The sequence below is a fragment of the Pygocentrus nattereri genome, chromosome 24 (genome assembly GCF_015220715.1).
Source record: "Pygocentrus nattereri isolate fPygNat1 chromosome 24, fPygNat1.pri, whole genome shotgun sequence".
In the NCBI taxonomy this organism is placed as follows: Eukaryota; Metazoa; Chordata; class Actinopteri; order Characiformes; family Serrasalmidae; genus Pygocentrus; species Pygocentrus nattereri.
Genome location: NC_051234.1, coordinates 19,774,592 through 19,787,986, shown reverse-complemented (window position 1 = coordinate 19,787,986; position 13,395 = coordinate 19,774,592). Strand labels below are relative to the sequence as shown.

Sequence of the window (13,395 nt, the reverse complement as noted above, 5' to 3'; positions counted from 1 at the left end):
GCTCCCAAAGCACAGTTATTTTGCTGATTTTGCTTCCAGGGGCAACTTAGAACTCTGTAGTGAGTAATGCAACAGAAGATAAGTGCTACCCACTTCAGCACTTGGCATACTCTCTCTGAGAGTTTGGGTGGCCTACTGCTTTGTGGCTGAACTGTTGCTCCTAGACGTTTGAATTTCACAATTACAGTATTTACAGTTTACCAGGCAGATCTAGCAAGACAGAAATTTCACAAACTAGGGTGCAACCTTTGTGGCAAAGTATCCATGTGCAATAATAATGACTTATGTATATAATAAGAGTTTTTAAGCCCAACCATAATCATAACCCCTATATCAACAAAAGTAACCAAAAAACAAATGGTTTTGCTCTTTCCGTTGTAAATAATGAAACATCCATCCATCCATCCATCCATCCATCCATCCAACCATTGTCATCCGCCTATCCAGGTTGCGGGGGCAGCAGCCTAAGCAAAGAGGCCCAGGCCTCCCTCTCCCCTGTCACCTCCTCCAGCTCTTCCGGAGGGATGTTCCCAAGACAGTCGAGAGATATAATCCCTCCAACGTGTCCTGGGTCTTCCCCGGGGTCTCCTTCTCGTCGGACATGTCTGGAACACCTCCCTAGGGAGGCGTCCAGAGGCCATCCTTACCAGATGCCCGAACCACCTCAACTGGCTTCTCTCAATGTGAAGGAGCAGCGGCTCTACTCCGAGCCTCTCCCAAGCTCATGACCATAGGTGAGAGTTGGAACGTAGATTGACATAATGAATAATAATGAAACATGTTTTTGTAGTATTTTATACAGTCGGGATATTTTGTTCATGTTATTTTCTCTGGTTTTACTAATCAGGGCATTTTGGTCCTGAAATTGTACAAAAACAAACACACATACACAGTCGCATCCTGGGATGTGCAAGGTTTAGGTGTTCAAAATGTGATCTGTGTGGTGATAGACCTTAGACAGCTGGCCTTGTGAACATACACACACACAAATGCTTGAAAAGGGCAGAGAGGGGATGATTGAGTGCTGCTGTTGGGATTCAGAGGACCATCTGAGCCTGATTACAAGTCAACACGTCTCACAGGCACCATAGATACATCTACACAAATCTACAACATCCACAGGTGAATGTATCGAATATCCATTGGTGGATGTATCGAATATCCATTTGATATGTAAATCTGTAGTCGAATACGCTATGAACTGTTCCAGTATACAAATACTGAAATTTCTATTATGCTGGGAACAGTTTGGTGAAAGGCCACTTTTTTTTTTGTTCGGAGCTCTGAAGTGCAACAGTTTTGCTTGTATTTATGATTAAGTATGCATATTATTAGGGCTGCAACAGCTAATCAACTTCAACCATAAGATCAGTAATAAACATTGTTGGTAATGAATCAAATTATTGATGTTGTTGGCTTAGTTGGCTTAGTGCCAATTGCACTTCTCATTGTGTGCCTGAAAGAGAGAAATACAGATAGTGGAATATTGCAGGATCTTGGACAAGCCAAAAAAAACTATGAAAACACTTCACCTCAATGTGTTTCAGTTTCCTGTGTGATGAGTATATTTGGGCTCAGTGGGCAGTACGATCACCAGGAGGGAGTACGCAAGGTAGCATATGCATTTAGAAACTCTGCATGATGAGATACTAATATCTAATATTTTAATAATATTAAAACGTCAAAAGTGAAAAATAGAATAGTATGCTTGAGTTTTGGGAGCGATCACACATGTTCTTGTACAGCATTTGATGTTTGTTTCCTGTAAGAAATAAATAGTTGAATGTTGAGAAGGATTTTACTTTCATTTACTCATTTTCCAGCTTTCAAAAGCAGACAGAGCAGCCATTTGTGGTATTAATCCCAGTGAGGGATCCTCTGTGTTTGGTAACACAGGTAAAGATATTGACAATTTAATGACATTTTTTTATGCTTCCAGAGGACTAAGTTGTACCAGCAATGTTATACAACCAATAAGAATTATTGTAACCAGAATGTAAACTAGGACAGTATATTGATGCGTTGGTCACTACACATTTGTATGTGTGTGTGTGCAGAGCAATGCCATATATAATTTTATTTCAGCCAAGCTAACTAGCAAGCAAGGTGGCTAATTAGCCAGTTAGATGTCTTAGAGTGACATGTGACATAGAATGACCAAAATACTATTAAATCATCCATCCATCCATCCATCCATCCATCCATCCATCCATTTTCCAAAGCTGCTTCTCCGTCAGGGTTGCGGGGGGGTGCTGGAGCCTATCCCAGCAGTCTTCGGGTGGAAGGCAGAATACACCCTGGACAGGTCGCCAGTCCATTGCAGGGCAGACAGACAGACACAGACAGTCACTCACACACTCCCACACCCAGGGGTAATTTAGCATGTCCAATTGGCCTGACTGCATGTCTTTGGACTGTGGGAGGAAACCCACACAGACACGGGGAGAACATGCAAACTCCACACAGAGAGGACCCTGATCACCCGGCCGGGGAATCGAACCCAGGCCCTCCTCGCTGCGAGGCGACAGCGCTACCCACCTCACCACCATGCCGCCCTATTAAATCATTATTGTGGTCATTATTCTGACCTGTTCTTCCAGCAGGTGGAAAATGAGCTAAAACTAGACCTGTAAGTTCTGTTGGTTCACGTTTGAGTTCATGTTTGAGTTCTAGTTTGAATGTGCAGATTAACAAAACACTAACCCTAACCCTATATGACAAAAAGTCTTGAACTCATCAACCTAAGAGTCCAGAAGTAAGTTCCTAGCAACACCTTAACAACTATCTGGGACCACAACGATAGCATTCAAATATTTGATAACACTTCCTTTTCATAATGCACCATACATTTAGGAGGTGTCATGTAGCATACAGTACACCTCATAAAACCATGTATATTGTCAGATTTCATAACACAGTCAGCTTTCATTACACATAATATAAATAATGTCTGTTTATAATAACATTGTAGACACTAATTCTGTAATGCACTATATCAATTTTTTATTTATCAAGCTTTATTCCAGGCCGTTACATATGGTTTGATTACAGGGGGATTGGGAACTTCTCACTGCCCCTAATTAAGACTTGGACCTCTCCAAAAGAGGTAAAACATGAGCAAGAGGAGAAATAGAGCACTTTTATGGTGTTAAAAAAGAATAACGCTGCCTTTCTTTTCTGTGGTTGTCATCCAGGGTTAATACTGAGCCTGGTAGCATGGGTGATGGTGTGTTTTACATTTATGAACTGTTGTATTAAGGAAGCAGAGGGAGGTCAGGATGACAATCAGCAGGTAGGAGGAGGTCAGGAGGACAGTGAGCAGAGGTGAGTGTGGTGTGTGGGTTTGACATGCTGGCAAATTGGTCTAGAATACTTTCTTGGTGACCCCAAAAGTTATTGTTTGACATGTGTCCCATGAGCTGGTTCAATGCATTTATCATCATCTACAGATTGCAGACATTATGTTAAACAAGCAAGATGCTGTAAATATTATAACTTTAATTCACTGAAGCGTGCATCTGCGCTGTACTGGGTTACCTTTTTGCCATGGAGAAAAAAATTGATCCTCACTATTGTCATTGTTTAAATGAAGTATGTGAAGTTGTTTTAAGATTGTTGTATTATTTTTTCAGTACATTATTCTTTACAGAGCATTATAAGTGCTCTTAAAAGGCTTTAAGTGAAGTGAGGTTATCACAGCTAACTGATAATACAGGTCATACAATGTGAATATTTTAAGAATTTAGGAATTGTTTAAGGCTTTAATTAGCAAAGTCAGTTTAAAGCCATATCTAATGTTGGCTATGGTCCTAAAGCAGCTCTCTGTGTTAAGAATTTTGTTAACTGCCACAGTCTATCACCTGAAGCCAGCTAATCTCACATTACAGTTTCCAGTTAGTTAAACATAAACAAATTTGCAATACATATAAAAAACACATCTGAAGCAATACCAGGTGTATTATCCTATGTCTTCCATAAATGCTGGGAGTGATTCACCCAAAAATGTTTGGATGTATGTGTCTACTCTGGAGCTGCATGTGTCTCTTTTACTTTTGCAGCTCTACAGCAGAATTAGATTTTTAAGTAAAAATAAAATAATGCTCCTTTGCAATAAAATAAAGCTCTGCTGATCTTCAGTTTTAGCAATAAATGGTCTTAAACACTTGAGTCATTGTAGCCAATAACTGCTAATTTACCCTTTAACACTGAAGACTGCCACACAAACTGCTGGTCACCATGGCAATGCAACCAACAGTCTTGACTAGCTAGTAGCTAATGGAAAGGCAAAGAGAAAGATTTAAAATGTACATTGATGATTTGGAGTTGAATGGCCTTATTTGCATTTACAAGCACTTAACTGGTTTTCTGATACGTTGGATCTGCAACATGAAACACTAAAAAGTGGCAAAAAGTCTCTTAACTAAAAGCTTCTCATTTGGCAGCTTCTTGTTAGAATTTTCCCATTCCATCTTAAATGATGTGGCAGTTAAATTCTGGCGCCTGAGACTCCATTTAAGGTGGAATGGGAAAATTCAAACAAGAAGCAGTAAATGAGAAGCGATTTCAGCCTTGTAAAAAGTCATTAAAAGATGTGAAAAGTTTCCTGCCAGAGATTTGAGAAAAGTGGCAATAAGTTGACCTAAAGCTTAAAACAACGAAAAGTAAGTGCATTTTCATTTATATTTTTAGCCTACACTAGTACATCAGCACATACTGAGATATATTTACCTCCAAGATGGTAAAACTGACTTAAAATGTTCCCAAGGTGGTTTGATTTTGGATGAAAGGACAAAACATTTACACGTTTGAAAATAAACATTTGGTTTGCCAACCCCTGACCTAGTTATACACCAGAATCTTGTAATAGTGTGTTACAGTGCATTACAACATTCATGCATACAATGTTCTTATGAACATACTGCATTGTGAAACTTGACATTCTAAAGTGTTATGCATGTAAAAAGAGACTACCTATAAGCAATTAAATATAATTAATTATTGTAAGGTTCACAGAGTCGCAGACTAACGTGGTTGAAAGACGATGGTGATTTAATTAACTTAAATCCACAATCGTCACAAAGGGGCAAAACATACACAAAGTCAAAGTCCAGGCAAAGTTCACAAAAACACAAATCCAATAACATTGGCAAATTACCAAATATTTTAGACATTCTAAAAAAAATATCATAATATTCATCATCAGACACAAGACGCAGTCATGTCTGCCCTACATTCTCCACCTTATTTCCCGGAATAACCCGGTAAAGCACAGCTTGGTCATAGGAGTTAGGATTAGTTTAAACCCGCAGTGGGTGATGGCCTTCAAAAGCACAGCAGGAGTAACACAGACTGGGAAATCCAGACTGTCTGCGATTCATTTCTCACCATCATTAGCATCCACCTAGCAAAAACTAGGTAAAGACATTTGCGGTGGCATTTATGAACAGCCTTCCTGGAATCTATGTCAACACGAATTGCATTAGACTGGTGCAATATTCAGCATCTAATAATAGAAGCTCAGTTCCTCAGTTTATCTGTAACACTGTAGCAATGACCTCCATAAATACAGGATCTGTTTCCTGTAGAGTCGACAGGGGGACTCTTAAGGATGTGTCTCCACTCAACTATCCTCTTTGGCTCCAGTGTGAGTGTGTGTATGTTCACTTCCTTCTAAAGTCTGTCAGGCACCCCAATACATACTTTTAAAAAGACGCTTTAAACTTATACAGTCCTGTGCAAAAGTCAGAATGCCTGTTATGTACAAGTTTTTCTTTTTTCAGGAGACATTCACTTGCATGGGGAGGAGAAAGTCAAAGGAAAATAAGTTAGGTTTCCAAAACTGAAGTTCAAAAATTAACAGCTACAGAGAAAATGGGATTCCTAACAATCGTGCAAAGCCTGATAGGCCATCAAAACCATCTCTGTCAGATGTTTTTCCCATTTCAGAGAGAGGAGAAATCAAGCTGCTTCAGATCTGAAAACATCCACAGGTGTTTCTGCTCATCCTTCCACTGTGAGAAGACAACTCAATGCAGCTTAACACAAAGGATGTATAGCTGTCAAAAAGCCCTTACTGATAAAAAAAAAGAGAAAAAAAGAAGAACTCAAACAAAGAAGCTGCTGGTGTTCTCAAAACAACAGACTGACCACCCAGAGTCTAGACCTCCACATCAGTGAATGTGTTTTGGATTGCTTAGATCTTGAGAAGCAGAAAATACAACCAAATTCTAAGACTGAACTTTGGAGCTTTTGCAAAAACATCCCCGCAGATTTCTCAAAAAAAAATACTAGCAGCAAATTAACTTTCCTTACAAAGTAAACTAGCTTTGACCATGTCCAAAGAATAAGGTCATGACACTGACTACAGAATGCATAATACTCAGATGGAAATTGTCAATATTTCATATATCAATATGATATCAATCTGACCACTACTAAAGGGCAGTCTGTGACATACCACACTGCATCCAGGACATTCGTTCCCGTTTTCGCAGGTTCGACGCCGGGACTGGATGCCACCACCACATGGCACGGTGCAACGCTCCCACGGTGACCAGGCTGACCAGTAGATATGTGGGGGGCAAGGCAGATGCTCATTACAATATCTGAAAGCAAACCACAGAAACAGATGTAGCTGGTTAAAAGGACAGTAAAACAACCCAGCAGGTTTGGCACATTAGCCTTCAGTCTGTACACAGAAACAGTCTTCTGTTAAGGAAAAGGTTACGCAAGCAAACAAGCTAATAGCACTCAATGAGATGGAATAATCCAAATAAGTGATGATTAGCTGGACTTTGCTTCACATCTTTGCAGATAAGCCAAAAATAAGCTTAAGCAAGGATAATTTAAAGATTAGCTATGGATGCAAAGGGTAAGCTTAGGTAAGGGTGTGCTAAGTATAAGCTCAGTTAGCAAAGTACAAGCTAAGGATAGTTGAGGTTGAGCTAAGGATAAACTCAGCTAAGTAAAAGCTAAGGATATGCTCAGCTATGCTAAAATAGCTTAGCTTAGATGAACTAACCTTCCCTAAGGATGAGCTAAGCGTAGCTAATCTGCATACACGCTAAAGATCAGTTTAGCTAATAATTTAGTTCCGATGAGGATGACCTGGCTGAATGATCTACGAAGAAGCTTAGCTAAGTACAAGCTGAGGACAAACTATACTAGTAATGAACTAAGGATAAAATTAGCTAAGGATAAGTGAACAATAAGATTAGGAGCAAAAACCATTCCTAGTTTATACTTAGATAAACTTATTGGTGTGTCTGATTTAAACAAGTGGCAGCTGAGTGACAAGGGCTGTTTTTATCTTCCAAGCCATGCTAAGCTAGCAGGACGTGACTATAAAACTTGGTTGAGGAAGCAACTACAGGCAGCCAGCAGGTTGATGAACCAAATCTCTGTAAGTGCATGTCTTATATGCCTGGCTTTGCATAATAGTTAATAACCAGAAAATCTGGGCACAACCAGAAGCTCTAATTGGATCGTTTACAAGTGAGGATTTGTCTTGTAAAACACACCAGAACAATTTGTAAGCTTTATCCGCTCTCTTTTTAAGGGCGGCTTTGAAAGCCTTTAAGACTGTGGAAAACTTATGAACTTTAGAGAAACGGCCCAAAACAGTGGCTGTGGACACTGACCCACAGCTTCATGCTTAGATGCGCATGAGCTGTTTAACATGGTTTTAGTGAATTTATTAAGCTCCAGTCGCCAGTGACACACAGGACATTTTAAAAACTCTTATACTCCATAAATAACTTTCTTAATTAATACTTGGAGTAACTGATGAGCAACTTCAATGTATTTAACACCATTTTATAGAGTAAATTATGAATTTAACTCTGCAGCTATATGCATTCCAAACACAATTATAACTGGAGACTGAAGCTCTTTTATGTATTTTATGCTTTTCTTTACATGTTTCTAATTTATTTATCTTTTTAAGTAAGGGATACAGCAACTGTGACATCAAAAAACCAAAACAATAAAGTTATCTATTCTATTTTATTCTACACAGTTCTTTTCTTTTCTATACTGATCTATTCTTTACTATTGAGCTCTGCTTAATTCTGCTGTATTCAATAATATGCTATACTGATGTATTCTAGTTTCTACTTTTCTATTCTGTTTTGCTGTTTTAATGCCATATTCTATTCTATAAGGCAGTATTTTATTCTATTCTATTCCATTCTATTATATACTATACTAGACTTCTCTATTCCATTCTATACTGCTGTTTTCTATACTGCTATATTCTATCCTGCAGCATTTTATTCTATTCTATAATGATCTATTCTATTTTATAATGCAGTATTTTATTCCATTCTATACTGCAGTATTTTATTCTATTCTATACTGCTCTATTCTATAATGCTATATTTTATGCTGTACTGTTCTATTCTATAATGCAAGATTTTATTCTATACTATACTATACTGCTCTATTCAATTCTTTACTGCAGTATTTTATTCTATTCTATTCAATACTGTTCTATTCTATTCTACACTGCTCTATAATGCTGTATTGTATTCTGTTATATAATACTGTATTTTTGTTCTATTCTATACTGCTGTTCTATTCTAGTATGCTTAATTTTATTCTATTCTATTTTATCCTGCCTTATTCCGTACTTCTGTATTTTATTCCATTTTGTTCTGTTCTGCTTTATTCTACAGTATCCTCTAATGCTGTTTTTTTATTTATTCTATTAGAAATGCTGCAGTCTATCAAGCTTTTCCAGAGAACGGTGATTCAGGAAAGGAGGGAATCTGAAAATGGGTAGTAACACGTGGCCGCAACAGGGGGAGTCATTGATCACAACAACCTGCTCTGGCGTGTAGAAAAAGTTTGGCAATCCATATGGAAAGATTTATAGCACAGCTAAGCCTGTTGTCAATTAGCATATGCAAATAGCATTCGTCCAAATTATGTTTGCCTGTTTTAACGAGTTCACCCCTCCCTCTGTTGAGGAAGAAGGAGGAAAGAAACAGGCAATAAGTCAAATAAAGAAGAAGGAGGTGGGGGGAACAATAATTAATATAGAACGTGTAAAAGAGAGATGGAGAGAGGTGCTGTATGGAGAAACATTTGCATGAAGTCCATAAACACATTCATTTGTCAAACACTTCTCAAGCAGAACACCAGGCTGAAGAGCTGCAGAAATATCTGCTCCTCTCGGTGGCCCCTCGTTTGGTTTTCTCTGGGGGATGAGGTGCTGCGGGCACAGTGAGCACTGCAGCCTGGCATGGGTGAGATATGAGAGCGTGGACTTTGGCGGAACTCTCAGAATCAAGCACATGAACACACACACACATACATGTGGATGAGGAACACACTTAAAAGGCAAAGACACACTGAGGATGAAATGGGCCGGAATTGTACTCTGGATTCTGGAAAAAAACCCTAATCTCTCTCTCTCTCCCTCACTCTCTCACTTTCTCTCTCTCACACATACAAACATTTATACTTGTTTTTATACTTTGCCAGGACAGGTATACGGATAACTTGGAAAAACGTTTGGTTCCATTGACTTACATTAGTAGGTTTTTCCTTTTTCTGTAAAGTTATCATTTTGGAGATACAAGGTTTTCTTCAGCGATATATATGTTATCAAATTTGCATGGAATTAATTCTAAAAAGGTGCACTGTTGACACAGGAGTTGAAATGCACACATAGCTTGTACAGCCTCCATAGAAAAGCACTGATAATAGAACAGGATGCTCTGGATGCAGCCACACATGAGCCTAAGTCACCATGTCCAATGCGAGGCATAGGCAAGAGGGGGTTGAAGCCCCCCAGCATTGGGCTGTGGAGCAGTAGAACTGCGCTCTCTAGCGTGGAGCACCAACCAATACCTTTGGGATGAGTTGGAGTGGCATTTGTGATGCAGAACTGATCATCTAACATCAGTAACTTATTTCACTAGTGCTCCCACTGCTGAATGCAATCAAATCCTCAGAGCAGTGTTCCAACATTTAGTGTAAAGCCTTCCTAGAAGAGTAGAAATAGTCATGGGAGCAGAAGCGGACAAACTCCTTTCTAATTCTCTTCTTTTAGGAAGAAACATTGGATGAGCAGGTGTCCACAAACATTTGGCCATATACTGTATACAGAATAAAAATGTTTTATATGAAATAATTTTAAAAATCTTATATATATCTTATAAAAACGTATATCTTATAAGAACTTATAAGACACTTATAAGACATCCTTGTTAAGAATGTCATTTATTGACGCAATATAGTTCTACTGCAGTGATAGTACAACATTTCCATTAAGGAGACTTGTAAGGCTAGAAACAAACAACTAGCTGCAGCCACACAGACCTCTTTAATAGAAGTAGTTTATTTGAGTACTAGCAATATATAGAATCATTACTAACTGACAATAACTACTATTTTATCAAGGTTATTCCTGCTTTTACTCAACAATGTTTTGTACAGGAATATGTATGTTCATGCTCATGAGAATATATGTATGAAAATGATCCCTTATGATCCCATAAGTATGAGGGCACAGAACCGATGTGTTGCTTTTAACCATACCTCTGGATTACTTAGGAAATTACCTGAGAATAATGCTTTATTACAGTGTTATAAATTTAAGAAATGTTTATCACTTTAGTCAATACAATGTAATTTGCTTTACAAAAAACTCATCATCTTGCAATTATTGACTGTTTATAAGCTGTTTATAAATACACAAGCATTGCTTTATACATATTCAAAGCTTACACAAGTGTTATGAAGTGCCCATGTAGGTAGCCTTCAAGTAAAGTGCTGTGGAACTTACTTAACCTAATCCTGTAAGTTAGCCCTGTTTTCCTCTGTTTTTGTTAAAGTCAGGACAGTTCGGTCTAGAAAATGTACTAAACACACGCTCTCATACAAAACACCTGATGGCTGATGGTGGCAAGCCCACAGTAGATCCGTGTGTGTGTGTGAAGGTCTGTGCCATCTGGCAGCTGTGTGACGAGAACAGAGCAAAGTGTGAAGTGTGACTGCACACACACACACACACACTCAGTGCCTTTGAACAGACGCCCAGTGGCAGAGCAGGAGAGAATTTCAGAAAAAAAGGACCCTTGCTTACTATTAATGGCTGAAACCAAGCCACTTTTCATACTGCAGCAGAAACACTCAGGCTGGGGGTGGGTGTGGGGTGGGTTGTGGGTAGAAGCCCACCTCCAACAAAAACACAAGAATGTGGCTCTTATTCTTTCAGCTCCAGCTCAAACTCCTGCTGAGAAACTAACAAAAGCACGCTTGAAGCATTAACGCACTTCCAGCACTCTTTGTTCATCAGATTGAAAAACCAAGGGCCAAAAATGCTTTTGCTGCCACTGTTCACCTCTGGACCAGGGGTTTTACATTAAAGAGAAGCAGATAAAAAAAAAAAAAAAAAACTCTGAAGGACTCTTAAAGTGATAGTTTAGTTAAAAGTCATCTTTAAGCCCAAATGTAGTCAATCAGCCAAGACCTGTTTAGTGTCCAAGGTTTGCTTCTTCAGGGCTGCACTGGAGCTAGATAGATAGATAGGTAGGTAGGTTGGTTGGTAGATGGATGGATGGATGGACAGATAGATAGTACTTTATTGATCCCAGAGGGAAATTGCAGTGTTTCAGTAGCAAGACATATAATTACACATAAGCTTACATAAACTATGCAGAAAATACAAAATAGAAATAAATCTAGACATAAGTTAAAATACAAGAAAAATAAAGTATAAAAGTATTTCTATATATGTATCTATTTACATAATCACATAGCATATGAGACAGGTTCACTGTATTTACAGACAGCAGGCACTGAGTGGTATGAGGTAGTCTAACAGCACTTATTAAAGACATGACTAACTTGAGTTGCATCAATATTGTAGTGTAAAGTGCATAGTGAAAAGTGTCATTACAGTAATAGTTGTGATACACTGCACAGTGTGTATTAATCAATGATGCTGATGTGGCTGTACTGCCTGAAATTTGTCTGCAATTTCATCAAAGTTCATAGATAACAATGTGTCAGAGTTTCAGAAACCACACAATCAAGTCTATTAAAGATTACTGAACAACTCCAAATGGTTTGAGGCAAGAATGGGAGGATTTAGGTCAGCACCATGCTAAGTGGTAGGACATAATCTTCCATTTCTTGTTAGATCACATACAAAACGAAAGAAGCAAACTTCAGAGACTGAACATGTCTTGGCTGAGTGACTGCATGTGATATTGGGGTGGAATCTGATTGTGATTTTCACTGAAATATCGCTTTAAAGGAAAGATGGTCTACAGCCAAACTCTCAGTCTGTGCTTATGATTATCCACAGCCTTTACACCTAGCCAACCTGAAAGCATAAAGGCTCCAGTGCCTGAGATACAGGGGATTTGGGGTTGGGGGGGAGGTGGCAGAGGATGACAAGTGAGTTCCAGTACCAAGGTATAGTATTCGTTTCTGAAGATGGGGGTGGGGGATGGGGTCTATGAAGACACTTCTTGTCCTTAGTTTTAAATACTTTAAGTAAATATAAAAATTTTCCCCTCATCATCTTCACCAGATCAGCATACAGCCAGTTATGAGGCATGTTTACTCACAACTATTTTACTTTTTACTACTTTTTTTACATAATATGCTATACTTTTAACTGTAAAAGCCCCTCACCTGTCACTACATATCTGAAGTATGCAGATGACACTGCCATACTTGGACGTCTTAAAGACAATAACTTGGTAATCATCTGCAGTTAGATGTCACAACAACAAGGAAAAGGATCATAAGCTTGCCATTGGCTCCCACCGCACTGTTCATAGTCCAATTACCATTGAGGAGATGGTAAACTGTTTTAAGTACCTTGGACTCAATCTGGACAATAAAATCAGCTTTGACCTTCACAAGAGATGTCATTGGAAAGTTAAAGGCACTAAAAGCACTTTATTACTTTTACTCCTCTATAGAGGCATAAGTGAGCTGATCTCTGAGCCAGTGAATACAGTTCAGCTTGTTTCTTCACAATGTTAAAATTGTTGAACATCAACATATGGTCATGCCTCATACATATTGTCTCAAAAAAGATAGGCCATCCCACATGCAACTTGTGAAATCTATGCAATAAGGCTGTTTGAGTGTTGCATAACGATGGATGTTGGTGTAGTGTTACCAAGTAAATGGGTGTAACATAATATGGAAATTGGTGTATTGTTACCATGGAATATAGTGGAAATGGGTTTAGCATTACCAAAGAAACTGGTGCAGCCTTACCATATAAGTGGAAAAGGTTGTAATGTGACAATGGAAACTGCTATAGTGTTACTATGCACACCCAGGGAAATTGGTGTAGTGTTGCTGTGTGAATGGGTATGTGTGGGGTACCAAATTTTGGTCCCTAGGCACAGTAGTGTGCCCAGG

General features: G+C 38.7%; 1 protein-coding gene across 2 annotated transcripts in view; it reads right to left on the bottom strand.

Moving 5' to 3' along the window:
* sema5a (sema domain, seven thrombospondin repeats (type 1 and type 1-like), transmembrane domain (TM) and short cytoplasmic domain, (semaphorin) 5A) overlaps positions 1–13,395 on the bottom strand; it is a 246,127-nt gene that overhangs the window by 60,610 nt on the left and 172,122 nt on the right. For both annotated transcript variants that reach the window (XM_017696239.2, XM_017696238.2), the window contains exon 15: positions 6,458–6,605. In XM_017696239.2, the coding sequence (XP_017551728.1) occupies positions 6,458–6,605 (148 nt within the window). The remainder of the gene's footprint in view (positions 1–6,457; positions 6,606–13,395) is intronic.